We start from the raw sequence: 16,926 nt of genomic DNA, 5'->3' as shown, positions 1-16,926 counted from the left end.
GTGACCATATAGTATAATGAAAGAATACTGGATAAGGAATCAGGATACCTGACTTTTAGTACAAGCTCTGAACTAACTTGTTATGTGATCTGACCCAAGTCTCATAACCTTTCTGGGTCAGTTTTTTTTGTTTGTTTTGAATTGGAGTCTCATTCTGTCGCCCAGACTGGAGTGCAGTGGCTGCTCCCGGCCACCGCAGCCTCAACCTGGTGGGTTCCGGCGATCCTTCCGCCTCAGCCTTCCGAGTAGCCGGAATTACAGGCACGCGCTACCACACCCGGATGATTTTTGATTTATTGTAGAGATGAGGTCTCGCTGCCCAGGCGGGTCTCAAACCTGCGGGCTCAGGCAATCCACTCACCTCAGCCTCCCAAAGGCGCGGGATTACAGGCTGAGCCACCGAGCCCGGCTGGGTCAGTTTTTTAAATTAATATAAAGGGATGATTTGATGAGTTGACATCTTAAGCTCCTTTTAGATCTACCATTCTACAGTTCCAAGCTATTGCAACAGAGGAACTCATGAATCTACTAATGTATGTTAGGGCAATAATATAACACTATAGATATAAATTATCATAATGTAAAACTTTTGTTGCCCATAGATACTTTAGAAATAATTTCACGTGTCAGTGATATAAAATTGTTTTTCTAGGTACATTGCTCACACTGAAAGGAGCTGTGCTAACATTCTCCTGTATGGACCGAACTGGTGGATTAATGCAACCGCCCTATGAAGTTTGGAGGGATCCAAACAGCATAGATGAAAACGAAAAATCTTGGAAAAGGAAAGTGGTCACGAACTCACCTTCTGCATCCCAAGAAATAGGAGATCATCAGTATACAATAATCTGCTCAGAAAAACAAGCCAAAGTCTTCTCACTGCCTTCTCAGACTTGCCTTTATGTCCATAACATCACTGAGACATCTTTTATACTGCAAGCAAATGTGGTGGTCATGTGTAACAGTGCCTGCTTGGCATGCTTTTGTGCTAATGGACATATCATGATAATGAGGTACTTGCCTTCTTTATAAATTATCTGGTAATTATAACAATGCCAGAAAGGTACAGTTCTAAAAAGCATAAGTGTAATATGCAAGATATTATCAAGAAGCAGCCTGAGATCATTGTTTCATGATGTTTGTGGATGTTTTATTATTCAACAATTTGATGAGAGTTTTGGTTTTGAGGGGTTTTTTTGTTTGTTTTTTTCCAATTTTATTTTTTAGTTTTTTTTGCTAAAAATGTTTGGCATTGTGAATAAAAGATATATTTTAATTGACATCAAGTAATCTTAGAAAAAAATGATTTTTCAATCATTCATACATTCATTCAACAAACATTTACTGAGTGTATGTTATCTCCCAGATACTATGCTAGTCACTGGAAATAAAAGATGAATAAGTTAAAAGGAAAAGAAGTTAACTGTTACTTTCATTATGTTTTATATTTCACTCAAGAATTTTACACATAAAATTTCACTTGACCCTTAGAACTCCTAAAGGTCATAGGAAAATTAAGGTATTATTTGCATCCTCCATTTTACATATGTTTATAAATTGAAGTTATGTTATTTGCCTGAGGTTACAAGTCTAGGAAAAATGAAGCCAGCACTGAATAGTATACTAAAAGTCATCAGATACTTTTTAAAAATAAGGTATCAACTGAAAGATTTCATTCTACTCTTAGTGAAATGAAATAAAGTTTATGAGACACAAAAATAATTACCTAATTATGAATTCAGCAAATAGTTAATAACTCTGTACTATTTAGAAGTCACTGTCATTCTTTTCAATATTTCACCTAGTTCTAAAAATCATTGAAACAGTTAAGCATTGTATTAGGCCTGTGAAGGAATATATAAATTAGTAAAACATGCTTCTGACTTTTAAGAAGCTTCTTGTCTGCCTGAGCCCACAGGTTTGAAACCAGCCTGGGCAACTTGGTGAGACCTCGTCTCTACAATAAATAAAAAATTAGCTGGGTGTGGTGGCACACACCTGTGGTTCCAGCTACTTGGAAGTCTGATGAGGAAGGATCGCCTGAGCTCAGCAGGTTGAGGCTGCTGTGGCTGTGAGCGTGCCACTGAACTCCAGCCTGGGCAACAGAGTGAGATTCCCACTCAAAAAAAAAAGAGGCTTTCCATCTAACTGGGGAGTAATTGCAGCACGAGAAATTATAACACAAAGGAAAATGTAAATTCCAACAGAGAAAATAGGGGATTGAATTTTCTAGTCACAAATTTAGTTCCCAGAGTTCAAAGTCATAGAACATGTATTATAAAAGAAGAGTTGTTGGGAGGAAAATAACCTGGCGGTGGACCAGAACACATTGTTGATGACCTTGAATGTCAGTCTAAGAGTTTGACATTATTCAACTAATAGGAAATAGGAGTTTAAGCAGGTAATTAACCTTCTCTAATGTTGCATTAGGAAATACACATGGAGGGAGAGCTTGGGATGGGCTTTTAAACTGAAATGGTAGCTATGTAGAAGGCAAGAAAGGAACATGTATGAGGGATAAAGGAGGAACTTATTAAATACAAAACTAACTGGTTATAAATGGTAATGAAGGTTGCTACATCTTAGAGTTATAAAAAGTTTAAAGGTTAGAAAAATTTTTTTTACTTGGATAACAGTGAGGATGCCATTAACAGATAGGGAAGTCAGAAGGTTTTGGAAAAGCTGACAATGTTTGAGAATAAATTGAGAATGAATATTTGAAATTTGAGGTGTTTATATGCCAGTCAGCAGAAGTTTAATGGGCAATTTAATGAAACAAGAAATAGACAATTGAAGATAGAAATGTGGATATACCTCTGCAATTATTGTAGTGGAAGAAGGAAGAGGGTCAGTAAAGGAGACTGAAAGGTCATTAGAAAGATAGGAAAAGGATCGAATGGTATAACTTCATGAAATAAAAAGGAGAAAGAAATATCGAAACAAAAGAGGTGGTCAAGAGGTAGTAAAATATAGCAGAGAAGTCAAAGAGTTTGAGTGTAAGTAAAAAATGCTAGCTATTGCAACTAGTAGGATGTTTATGACCTTTGAGAATGCAAATTTTGGCAACATGGTAGAGGCAAAAGTTAATTTTCAAGGGAACAAGAATATAAGCAGTGTGTAGATCGGAGTTGGCAAACTGTAACCCATAAACCAAATATATCCCCACTTTCCCATCTGATTTTGCTCAGCCTGCAAGCTAAGCGTAGTCTTTACATTTTTTAATGGTTGGAAAAAAATCTAAGAGAAGTATATTTTATGATATGTGAAAATTATACTAAATTCAAACTTCAGTGTCCATAAATAAAGATTTTCAGAAACAGAGCCACACCCATCTGCTGTATATTGACTGCTTTTGCACTGAAGGGCAGAGTTGAATAATTGCAGCACAGACTGTGTGGCCTACAAAGCCTAAAATATTTCCTACCTGGCTCTTTTACCCTAGTATAGATTATTTTTTCAGGAAATTTTGTGGCAAAGAGAGAAATGAGAGACAGGAAAGTAGTTCAAGAATGAAACTAAATTTTAAGAGTATTTTTTTTTTTTTTTAATAGGGGAGACATAAACAGACTTGTAAGACAAGGTAAAGTAGTTAGCGAAGGAGAAAGTGTTTAAAAATAAAAAAATCATTTTATGGTCTCTTCATTCTCTCATATATTTCAGATTCTCTCTTTATCTGGTTTTCATTTTCTCAAACTATTTTTAGAAATTTCCAGTGAAGTTCATTTCAGACTTGTTTGAAAATGATTATTTAACTCCTAGACATACCTCGGTTTTGAAAAAAATAAGTTTGTTTTGGTTGTGTGTGTGTGTGTGTGAATGTGTGTGTATCTCACACAAATTTTTCCCTCCCCTAAGCTAGCATTTAGTCACTCAAAATTTGTCTTTCACTGAATGCTATTATATCACAACTGGAATTTTAGCTTGATGGGGATTACTTACTTTGTTTTTGCAAAATTTTAGTGTTTCTTCGTTTCTCAAGTGATGTTATGTATCCCCAAATTAACTTATATTTAAATGAATATGTGCTACCATCTAGATTGATGAGAGATTTATTGAGAAATGAAGACGGTATCTGTCGTCCGTCCTCTGTTCTTTGTAAAAGCTGCTTTGCATGATAATGGCTACTTTGATATTATGTCATAGTAGAAACTCTTCATGTGTTCCTGAGGAGCCTCAAAAATATTTGAAAAGGAAATGACATGATTTTAGTAATACATATGTAAAGTATAAGTAGGAAATGATGGTGTGTACTCTGTTATGTGGCTTGAAGAAACGAATCCTGCAAATTAGCATGCTCCTCGCTTTATTAATTTTCCCATTCTGAGTATATTCCTAGAACCTTTCCAGGCCCTGTCAGAACACAATTGACCTGAACTCAGTCTTCTCCAGTCCTAGTTTTCTGATTGATGGCAGGTAGCTAATGACTGTGTAGATGCTAAGTACCCAAGCCTAGAAAAGCAAATATGAGAGTGGAGAGGTCTGGGCACAGTGGCTCATGCCTGTAATCCCAGCACTTTGGGAGGCGGAGGTGAGAGGATTACCTGAGCACAGGGGTTTGAGACCAGCTTGGGCAACTTGGTGAGACTTCGTCTCTACAATTAAAAAAAAATTAGCTGGGCCTGGTGGTGCGTGCCTGTGGTTCCAGCTACTTGGAAGGCAGAGGCAGAAGGATCACCTGAGCCCCGCAGGTCAAGACTACGGAAGCCGTGAGTGTACCACAGCACTCCAGCCTGGGTGACAGAGTGAGACTCCTACTCAAAAAGAAATGAAATAAAATAAAATAAAATAGAGAGACAAAAGGTTTACCTATGTATAAATTCTCAAACTGGGATGTAAGGGCCACTTTTTTGTAAGAACTATCTTTAGTTACCTGACTCTATTTATTAAGTTGTCCTTCATAGAAGAAAATATTTTTTTTTCAGTTTTAAAAGCAATTATTTCCTAGAATTTAATAAGTGACTTGTTCTTTCCCATTTCCTACCTGAAGTGATTTTACCTTTTTTCTTTCATTTTCTTTTCTTTTCTTTTTTTTTGGGGGGAGGGGCTTATTTTTATTATACGGCATAGACAATGTAGCCCATCAGAAAAGTCCATTGGAACCGCTTCCTCACCCTCACTCATTAATTTGACTGAATCTATCAAGGAAATCTGTTTAACTGGGTTTGCTTTAGACTGCAGCTTAAGGAGATTAGTTACCTGAAGTGCTATAACAGGTCATCTTTTAATATCTCTTTTTAGATATTAGATAATTCTTTATTCATACTAAGTCTTTGGAATCCATTGTGTAATTAACATTTGCAGCACATCTAAATTCAGACCAGGCACATACCACCTGCTCAATAACCACGTGTGGTCAGTGGTTACCATATTGGGCACCACAGTTTTAGAACCTCATGAAAAACCTCATGAAATGGCAGGTTTAAGGTCCTATTTTATTCAGTAAACTTATAGTGTTCAAGGAATAGTTAGAAACTACTTTGATAAGATAAATCAGTACTTTCTATTTTAATGTGCTGGTTTTATGACCTGGGATCTTTTAAAATCAGTGGGCATACTCAGAATCGGTAGAATGGTTTCAAACCTTGAGTTACAAGTTTCTCTCTCTCTCTCTCTCTCTCTCTCTCTCTCTCTCTCTCTCTCTCTCTCTCTCTCTCTGGCATTTAAAGATAATTAAAAAGCAATGGGATTGGTTTTCTTCAATGGTTTGTAAAACTAGCTCTTACAACAGTTTCCAAAGGGACATTCTGGTAAATATTTTGCTGACTACATTAGGATAAGCACATAGCCCCGGGTAAGACACTTCGGATATTTGGTATTCATTGGATGTGCAAATTCGGGTCCATTATTTATAACTTATTCTCATTCCCTTACAGCATTGACCATGTTTATTTATTAATCACACCTTCAGGGCAGTTACCTAAGTTACAAGTAATTTTCACTTCCTATGTACAGAGTGAGTAAAGGAATGGGGAGCAAGGCCACTACGTTTCTGGGCACAGTGAACTGGACCCACTCCACCTCTCTGTTGGGATATAACCTCCTCAGACTTAGGAGTTTTGCCTTCAGGAGAGGCAGTCGACAAAGTATGTAGTCAGACACTTTCTAGCTGCGATATTTCTGATATAACCAGAGGCTATAATCATATTGTAGGAATCTGTGAAATGCTGCGAAAAGTGGCCCTGAAATTGCTAGCTATTGCATTTAATCCTTCAAAGACATTTGCTAAATATCTGTATGAATTAGGAGACAAGTGCCCATAGTTTTTTTTGTGTGTATATAATTTTATGTGAAAGTCTAGTTTCTTACCACTGAGCCTTCAAGAAAATAAAAAGAAACAATCATAAAATAACAGTATAAAAAGTACTGTTTTTATGTAAGGATCTGCTTCTAACAACTTGAATATAAAACGTAGATTTACCTTTTTCTATTCAGCCTACCTAGTCTTCGCCCAATGTTGGATGTTAATTATTTGCCACTGACAGACATGAGGATAGCACGAACATTTTGTTTTACCAATGAAGGACAAGCATTGTACCTCGTCTCTCCTACTGAAATTCAACGGCTAACATACAGCCAAGAAATGTGTGATAATCTACAGGTATGTCAGGAGGTACCCCTATGGGAAAAAAATTGTGCATAGTTGTTAAAAGAGAAAGAATGAGAAAGATGTCTAAAAACTAAAATATTATTAGATCAGTCTTTCCTAGAACAAAATATTATTAGATCAGACTTTCCTAGAACATGTTTTGAACATATGTTCTTCACTTGGAGCCTACCAACTTGTAGGTATGCACAGAAATAATCCCAGCGCTTTGGGAGGCAGAGGCGAGAGGATTACATGAGCTTAGGGGTTCAAGACCAACCTGAGCATCATGAAAAGACCTTGTCTCTACAATAAATCAAAAAATAGCTGGGTGTGGTGGTGCATGCCTGTGGTTCCAGCTACTTGGAAGGCTGAGGCAGAAGGATCACCTGAGCCCAGCAGGTCAAGGCTGTGGCGGCTGTGTGAGCATGCCACTGCACTCCAGCCTAGGTGACAGAGTGCCACTGCAGCCTAGGCGACAGAGTGAGACTCTGACTGGGAAAAAATAAATAAATATATATATATATATATCTTATAGAAAACTGAGGTTAGGTCACAGATACTTTGACTCTTTAAGTTCTTTCCCACATACTGATGGTTCTTAAACTTTGATCTGTTTTAGAAAGACCAAGAGGGCAGGATCTGATAAAATACAAATAACCAGAGCATAGCTGTGTAGATTCTGATTTAATATATGTGGAATACAACCTGAATGTCTGCATTTCCAATGAGATATTTCTCCAGTCATTTTAAGGCACAACAAACATCAAGAACAATTCTACCTCACCATACACTCACTGCCTATTTTGATTCATTTCAATTATCTTGAACCATTTCATAATTTTGTACTTGAGGTAAATAATAGATCCAGCCTCTTCCATATATCACCAAAGGCTTCCTATTTCATAGGGCAGCCCATACTTAGTTTAGGGAAGGAAACCAGGATAAGAAAGAGGCTGTGGTAACTGAAAAAGGATCAGAGGTCTGGATTGGTAGTCATTGATCATAGGTAGAAAGTAATCCTAGGGTGACTATATTAGCTTCCCATGCCCTCTACTAGTGGAGGGAAAAAGAGAAAATATTAGGATATGTGTTGCTAGAGAAAGGAAGGAAAAGGAGGTGGAGAAAGAAACTCCAGAGAGAGAACTGTGTGCAAAGCAAAAATCCAGGAGTACATATGGAAAGCAGACTGTCTCTTTGTGATGTATTCTAACACACCTGCTAACTTTTTCTCTATCAAGTAATTTTTTAGTGACTCTAATGCTTTTTTCTTTCTTTAAATTTGGTACAGGATATGCTAGGAGATTTGTTTACTCCCATAGAGACACCCGAAGCTCAAAACAGAGGCTTTCTCAAGGGGCTGTTTGGTGGAAGTGGACAAACATTTGACAGAGAAGAGCTCTGTGAGTAAATTCCTCATTATAAAAATGTAACACAAAATAGAAGGTGTGTGTGTAACTTAACGTAATATGTGATCTCAAATGCTAAACTAGGGGTTTTTTGGCTACTATCTTAAAGTCTAAATATTTGTTTCCTTCTGTTATTCTGTTTAATAAACATGAATCAGATTTGTCACTTCACTACTGGGAAACAGATTCCTTATTCAGAATGTAAGGCTTATCAATGCTACAGGATAAATTACTTTAAAAAACTACTAGTGAGACTTAGATAAAAAGTAACCAAAAAGCAGCAAGAGGATACTAGGGAACATCTTCAGAGAAAAGTGAAAATATGTTTTCCAGAATATCCCACCACCATTTGATCTTGCAGATGAAAACTCTTTCTGTTTAACTTTTAACAATGAAAAAACACCTAGGTGACATCATACAATATAATATTACTTGGTCTTGAAAAGGAATGAAGTACTGATACATGGTCCGACAGGTAAGCCTTGAAAACATCCTGCTAAGTGAAAGAACCTAGGCCAAAAAGGTCACATATTGTATGATTCCAGAAAAATTCAGAGAGACAGAAAGTAGAGCAAGAACTGCCTGGTGCTGGCGTGACGAGGGAATAGTGACAGCTAATGGGTATGGGCTTGGCGGAGCTGGGGTCTTGAACATGTTCTGAAATCAGACAGTGCAGATGGTTGCTGATGGTTGCACTAAAAACTCATGAATTGTACACTGTAAAAAGGTAATGTTATAATATGTCAATTAAAAAACAAAACAGCCGGGCTTGGTGGCTCAGCCTGTAATCCCGCACCTTTGGGAGGCTGAGGTGAGTGGATTGCCTGAGCCCGCGGGTTCGAGACCCACCTGGGCAGGCGAGACATCATCTCTACAATAAATCAAAAGATCAGCCGGGCATGGTAGCGCATGCCTATAATTCTGGCTACTTGGAAGGCTGAGGCGGAAGGATTGCTGGAGCCCAGCAGGTCGAGGCTGCGGTGGCCGGGAGCGGCCACTGCACTCTAGTCTGGGTGACAGAGTGAGACTCCAACTCAAAACAAAAAACAAAAAAAAACCCAAACAAACTGAGATTTCATCTTGTTAAAAAAAAAAAACTAGATTTTATCCCATAGTGACATCTGTGGGAAGGCTCACTAAATTTCTGCCAAGATAGCTATCTTTCAATATTTTTTTTTAGCTTCATTGAGAGTCAACTGTTGGGGCATGTGCCTGTAGTCCCAGCAAGTTGGGAGGCTAAGGCAGAAGGGTTGCTTGAGCCCAGAAGTTCAAGTCCAGCCTGGGCAACATAGCAAGACCCCATCTCTGAAAAAAATTGTTTTACTCCATTGAAACTGAAAAGAACTGAATTTGCAAGTGACTGGAAAGTTTTTTTTAGCTTGTATAAGTCACAAAATTTAACATACGTATATTAATATCAATCACATATATATATTTATACCCTATTCTCTAGTATTTACAGAAGGAAAGACAGAGAAAATCTGAGGCCTACAAAGGCTAATATTTCAAGATGAACAGAGAAGGTTGGAATAACCTGGACAGAAATTTAAGTAAATGATCAGGCCTAAGATTGGAACAGACAATAATATATGTTAAATATGAGGTCGCATATGTTTTAAGTATTCCAGTTCAGCCATGTCAATAAATGCAATATTGCATGGAAGCCACACACACAAAACAGGCATGTGGTAGCAATATCTCTCTCGGTCTCTTAGTCATTTTTCTTGAGTAAGTGCTAACATCTCCAAACACAAATACGTGACAGGACCCAATATGTCTCTCTTTTAATGAGAATTATGACAGTAGAATGTAATATAAGTACTTTTCCTTGGTGACAAGCTTGACTATTTGAATTCCTGACAAAATGCTTTAAACTGCCATGGCTTGAATTTCCAGTTGGGGAAGCTTCAGCAGGAAAAGCATCCCGCAGCCTCGCACAACACATTCCTGGCCCAGGTGGCATAGAAGGTGTGAAAGGTGCTGCTGGAGGAGTGATGGGAGAGCTGACCCGAGCACGGATTGCACTTGACGAGAGAGGACAAAGGCTGGGAGAGCTGGAGGAGAAAACTGCAGGCATGATGACCAGCGCAGAAGCATTCTCCAAACACGCACATGAGGTAAACTGCCTATGTAAGCAGAGTCATCTTCATACAGTGGTAACTTCACACGTTTAGGTCCTGCACAAGAGAGCTGAGACAGAGATTCCGTGTGATAATCAGGGTAACCTGAATCTCTTCTAAGTATTATAATTTCCCCAACATGTGGAAGATAAAAGGTTTTTAAAAATACTGTAACATTGATACTCTGTACCTTTGGAAATAATTAAAGAAAATCATCCATTGGTTCTGATATATTGGGTCTGTATTGTGCACCTTCAGCTTCAAAGGTGTTTAGGTAGATTACGTGATCATGGAGGCATGAGGCTGGGACCCACACCCCCCATTTTGTTTCAATCATTAAACATCATTTCCTATCAACTGAGTCTTTACAGCTTCATCAGGTGCGTGTTTGTTTTTTAAATCTTTCTCATATGTACTCGATTCCACAAAATAAAAGAAGCATAACAGTTTGATTGTAAGTTTTGAGATTTAGTTAGATATACCAGATTAGCTCAATATGGGCTTGATGTGAATAGCACTTTTAATTTATTTTGAAGAATCTTATGGTGACTATTTTTTTCTTTGCAGTTAATGCTGAAATATAAGGATAAGAAATGGTACCAATTCTAAACTTCTAAAGAAGCTGTGACTGCTTTGAGAAGCCATTATTCAGGGAAACCAAATTTATTCCCAGCATCACTATTCAACTGCTAAAAGCCAGTTTCTTCTACAAAATGTTCCATTACAGTAAATCTGAAGTTATCATCAAGGAGACGTATCAGAGACACTGTATAACCCAAAGGCTGGAGCCCTGGTTAGAATCCCAAGACATGGCTGAATTTGCCTTTTCCCATGTGGAATGGGGCTGTCATCTTGGCATGTCATTTGCTAAGGATTTACATTTAGGAACCATGGGGAGTCCTTTTGATCTGAAAATTCCTGTATAAACAAAAGCATTAATGCACTTAATGAAAAAAATTCTTTGCATGATAAATTAACATCTTAAGAGGAAAAGAAAAAGAGCATGTTGTAACAGAAGAAAAAAAAAGATTTATGGTAAACTGTTTTTATCAATTGGGCCACACTGACAATTTAAAAAATCTGCATTAGAAGATTTCAGTGCACTTCAAATATATTTGCCATACCCTACTGAATAGGAAAACAACACAACAAAACAAAAACCCAGAGTTTTCTTCTCATGTGTAACTTTCATTAGACTAGAACATTATTGAATTCTTATGGCAAGAGTCTGATTAGTGTTCCCTCTCCACAGGTCTCTCTCCACAGTTCTCAGTCATAATCAAGTATTGCCAATATAGTAAATTATTCCCAACACAATTATTTCCATTTCTAACACCTTCAGAATGAGTTGCTGTTTTTAGCACAAACCATGCAGGGTTGGGTCACCCCAAAGCATTTTCTCAGCCTGGCTTATACTCTGCACGGGAGTTGATGATAGGTTTAGGGAAACTAGACTAGGAGCAACGCAGTTAGCTATGAGAACTGATTTCACAAGAAAGTGAAATTTCAGACACCCCAATTTCAGTTTCTAAAGTGATATATTTTTAGAACTCCATTTGTATCCTTGTCTGTCAGTTACACAGTATATTACTGTTCAAACCCAGTGGGGTCTACAACTCAAGGTGCTCTCGCAGCCTGACATTCACAGACCAAACCGGTCATTCTCTTTAGTGTGATTCAGTAAAACCTCAGTTAATGTTTTGAGAAAGGGATTCTGGTTGATTCACTTCAAATTAATAAGGGCTTTCATTAGAAAATACTTTTTGGTTCACTAATTATTGTTGGAAATTTTTATAAAATGTAGTGATATTTTTGCTGTCATGGCCTCAGTTATCATGGACAACAAAAATATAAGGAGAGTGTAATGATACAAAATCAATAATTGTGTCACTAACTAGGTTAAATAATATAAGCCACAGAATTATGTCAACAGATGCCAACACCTTTTCCTTATTTAAAACTTTTTTTAAAATGTAATAAAGAATACCCTAACAGGATGAAAGGTATCTATCATAACTCTACAAAGAAGCACTAGAGGCAAAACAAAATAAAGACACCAACTACCATTTAACATGATTCTGAAAGCCAAAAGTCATAAGAATGTATGTGGGCATATTCCAGGACCCCTTCTGTAATATGATTCTTCCAAAAAAATCTGTTTTTAAAATTATGGGTTTGACTTATTGAATTTTGATTCATCAAAGTCTTTATTGGTTTACATTTGTATTTCTTAAGAATTTATCATTTTCCTAGAGTCCAGATTATTTAAATAGTCAAAAATAGAATATCTGTTTTTAAAAATGTTTTGTTTGAAGTAGCACTTTCTTTACAATGTCTCAGAATTCTGAGAAGTGCAAAAATAATTGAAACAATCGGAAAATATATACTGGGATAGCATTTTTCAGAGTCTTTGAATCCTCCTGCTTATTTTTTAAAATCCTCTCCCTGAACCTCCCAGACTCCTGTGAATGACTTTAGGATAATAGATCCTGCCCTGGAATTACAGACATGGCATGACTATATAACTTATCTAGTTACAAAGTTATATAGTCAAAATATTGTAGAAGCTTGAGACCAGGATGTGGAAAATATTGGCGATCAAATTGTAATGCACTATTTGTACCATCAGTACAAGGACCCAGTTTTCTGATTTTCTAAACAAATATTTTATCATTTATGTTTTTAAAAAACCTAAAAGAGTGAAATATTCGTTTATTTAGAAATAAAATTCAGTCCAAATTAGCACTAAATTTGATGACTACTACAAGGCCCCCCCAGTAACATTTGACTTAAGTTGTCCCACACCAGAGTTTCTCAATAATGGCACAATCCACAGAAAAGTCTGTTGTGGGGGACTGTCTTGTGTAGAATGTTAATGACATCTTTGACTTCTGTCTATCAGATACCAGAAGGAACTCCCTGGTAATGACGATCAAAAATGTCTCCAGCCATTGCCAAGATTTCTCCTAGTTTAGAGCACTATCCTACATCATTTAAAGAGATAGATTATGTGAATATGTAATATATGTCTTGTATAAAACTGCACATTATAAGTGCACAGTGTCTTAGCAAGATAAATTATTATACACAAAGTTACATGTGTGTTCATATGCAATAAAATACAATTTTGGAGAAAGCTTATATGAATCAGTGAAAAATAACAGCTATAGAATATAAAGCACACAGAAAAAAATATCAGAAAGGACATTGCAGCATTTCACAGTAGACATGCTTAAAACTCTGACTTTAATGAATAGATAAAAATCAACTGGAAGTAAATAGGTGCTTCTGAAATGCTTGAAAAGAATAGGTTTTTTTGAGTAGTTTAGATGTGACTTTCAGAATTGTTTTTATAAGCCCTTTCTTAATGTAAGGGTACCTTCATCTCACAAACTCCTTCTGATTAGTGGAATTCAAATTAATGAGGTTTTACTGTATCAAAATTATTTTTGTAATTCAAAGAGACAGCAATAACAAGAATCTAATGTGGATGTGATTTTTCTCTTTGAATATTTCTGTTCTGTTGCACTGACCTTAGCATGCAAACACACACACACACACCCACACACCATCACTATCACCACCACCACCACCATCACCATCACCTAATCATAGTCATCACCATCTTTGGAAAATTAGTACTGTTAATCCATGTAATCTTTGCATCTTCTTATCTTTACTATCTTTCTTCTATCTTAAAACATAAGGAAAATATTCTTAGTAATTTGGACAATGATAGAAAAAATGACTCTGAGAGCCTTAGGTATCATCAAAATTGCATTCTCTCTGTTATGGTGGTATCAGAAGATAAAGCTTGCAAACTGCAGTCTCAGCGAGTTGACCTGTCTCTCATGACTCCCTCAAGAGATAAGCCCTTCTTAGTGTCCCAGCGGAACATAGGCTTTGCAGATCTTTCCATCAGTGAGAAGCTAGAAGTTTTGTTTTCCAGTAATAATGTGAGCAATAATCCCCATCATGTAATCATTCACTAATCATGGAGTTTTGATGTTGGGATAATTGATCTATTATTCATTTTAATCCCCTGCAAAAGCAGCAGTACTGACTTTGTTTCTCATGCTTCATTGAACCCCAGACTTAGTGCACCAGTCATCATCAGGGTCACTGTCTGACTGCAACTTTGGAACAACAGTGACAGAACTGAATGAGATGGTTTCTAGTAATTCAGTCATAACAACAATTTTTTACGTCTTTGAACTTGATTCTCAAGCTAATAAATGAAAACCTTGGTCCCATCTAACATTTTTAGAGGATCTCAAAGGAAAAAGTTTATTGTTGGAGTCCCTTTTGGTATGACCTATGTATCCAGTTTTTAAAATACCATCCTGCATTAAAGAATCATTGTGACTGGAGAAAGAAGAATCAAAGTAGGCCTAAGGTTGGTTGCAAGAGATTAAGCTAGATTCTTTAAGATATTGGACACAAATAATCAGACAGAAGGGAATAACGAAACTAGTCTAGAAAAATCCTCTCCTTGACTTAGGATAGCTGAAACAACCTGGGAGTTTTTCTGTATGATTACAAGCCATCCCTGTGGGAAAAAAGAACCCTGTGACCTGCCACAGTAACTCAGAGAGGGCAATAGCAAAAGGAATCAAAGCATTCATATCGGCTCTTGGTCTTTGCATCAGGAGAAACGTGGTAGCCTTCAGAGCATTTTCACCTCTGTCCTCTGTAGCCCAAATCCATTTTTGGTTGGGTCCGTTTCTCATGCACACTGCCCCAGGTGCCAGAAGTACTTGTTTTGTACTTGGGCCGAGCAGTATCTTTAAGAAGCACCATTCCAGGGAACATGGTTGACAGCATCCCAGGTTTAGTGTGTGTGTTTGTAGAAAACATAGCCCAGAAAGGACAGAAGGTCTGGCTTAGGAAAGGAGAGGAAGTACTAATTTGGTGCAAGAGGGTTGTGGTGAGGAGGAACCTGGGAGCCAGAGTAAAGCGGAAGAAGCTTTGATGAGGAATTAGATGTGCATATAAATGCCTTTATATATTTGTCAAGAGGAGTGATTCTCAGCCTTGCCTGTACATAAGAATCACCTCAGGAAATTGTAAAATTCCCAATTATATCAAAATCTCTCAGAGTGGGAACCAGACATCAGTATTTTTTGAAGTTTGCAAGGTGGTTCTAATGTCCCGCCAGAGCTGATCATCACTGCTTTATGGCCAACTAAGGAAAACATGTTTATCTACCTTGGCTGGTGTCCCAGCCCCACTTCTGAGTGGGTCATGGAAGGCAAAATGTGAGAGATAATGATGGCTAGGTTGCTATTTATTCTGTATTTTTCACACAAAGCAAAAATATGTATGGATTTCTGATCAGGCAGTGCCACATTAACTCCCAACTGCTGTCTTTGTGGTATTTTCCTGTGTGACTTGCCCACTCATTCCAATTCAAACATCCAGGTTTTTTTATTGTCTTATACATAGGACATCACAAGATACCAGAAACAGAACAGAAAATCCAGCAGTATATAAAGTTAAGTGGAAAACTAATCTCAGTATTTGGACAGTAGAAATTCCCAAAATAATCATTTACTTACATCAGGTCCAAATTTATTGTTCGTTCTTCTTCAGACATGGGTACCAGGTACCTGTTCTGCTGTAGGTATGTTTTATTGGACTTGGTCTTAGCAAAAAAGGGGAGAACAACTCTTCCTCTTTGATTGTTGTCTCAATCAAAAGCTCCCAGGGTCACTTGAATTTATTTTTCAGTTGTTGGATGTGTTGCAAGGGAAGAGAATGCCTGTAACTTCTATCTGAACTCTAGTGCCCTGAAAGAGTGCTTATACCTTCCAAAAGGGAGAATCCAGCCTCTCAAAGACAGTAACACATAACGAGAAAAAGTTCAGAGTTCTTGCCTCTCACACTGCTTTCCCTCTGGTATTGGCCCACCCTTCTCAACTGCAAAGCCAGAACATAAACTAGGTGGTGGTTGTGGACAATTGTACACAGGATCAAAATCTCTAATAACCTATAATTTTTAGTACTTAATTATGTGATGTTTTATTCTAGGAAATAAGAGACAGATGACATCATTGATGTATCTTTCTTTCATCTTCAGAATTTTTGCATCTTTTCAGAAAATGACAAATTACTATTTTTCTGTTGCACTCAGCAATTGTGACTATACTTAACAAAATTCTTGTAGTCTGTAGAGATATCAATAAAATTGTATATGTTTGTACATAGATGCTCTCTTATGTCATGATGTCATGCACTAATGATTTTTGCCAAGATTAAATATGGACAGAGGTAAGACCCTCATTTGTAACACCGAACCACAGTTTTGCCAAAGTGTGATTGTTTTTAAAAGGCAGAGATAGGGTGGGAGAGCAATGTACAACATATTTATTTAAATGAACAAAGAAAAAGAAAAAAAGCTAAACACAAATTCCTCAAACTCACAGATTTCACTATAATTATTAACCCAAAGGCTAGAAATAGCCATTCAAATTTTTCATCAAACTGGGGAGAGTAACTTTTTATTGGAAGACCTTAACGACAACTTTTGAGGATGTTGACTAAGTCCACCTTCAATGAAGTACAAGTAAAAATAAGCTTGGCAATAGTGCAGCGTGAGAACCCGAGGTAGGATAAACACAACAACAACCTCAGCATGCAGACCTTACTTCCACACTTCTCAGGTTAGATTTTAGTGCTCCTCCAAGCAGAAAAATGAAGCTATTGTGGATTTATGCTTCCACCTAGCGGTGATGATGGGCATTCATCAGTCCAGGACCTGAGGGTTCTGTAGAGTGCTTGCTCCACGGCTCCTTGGGCTTTTTTTTTTTTTTTT

General features: G+C 37.2%; 1 protein-coding gene across 1 annotated transcript; it reads left to right on the top strand.

The window, feature by feature from the left end:
* Positions 1-648: 648 nt before the first annotated feature.
* On the top strand, positions 649-16,318 carry LOC103277245 (syntaxin-binding protein 5-like). Its single transcript, XM_008074645.2, has 5 exons — positions 649-1,013; positions 6,433-6,598; positions 7,875-7,986; positions 9,889-10,109; positions 10,680-16,318. Exons 1-5 carry the CDS (start codon positions 697-699, stop codon positions 10,719-10,721), a joined length of 858 nt encoding a protein of 285 aa, XP_008072836.2. The 5' UTR covers positions 649-696; the 3' UTR covers positions 10,722-16,318.
* The last annotated feature ends 608 nt before the right edge of the window (positions 16,319-16,926 follow it).

Source organism: Carlito syrichta, unplaced genomic scaffold, assembly GCF_000164805.1.
Source record: "Carlito syrichta isolate Samal-C Ts95f unplaced genomic scaffold, Tarsius_syrichta-2.0.1 Scaffold316772, whole genome shotgun sequence".
Taxonomy (NCBI): domain Eukaryota; kingdom Metazoa; phylum Chordata; class Mammalia; order Primates; family Tarsiidae; genus Carlito; species Carlito syrichta.
The sequence above is the reverse complement of the archived record's forward strand: the minus strand, read 5'-3'. Positions and strand labels throughout refer to the sequence as shown.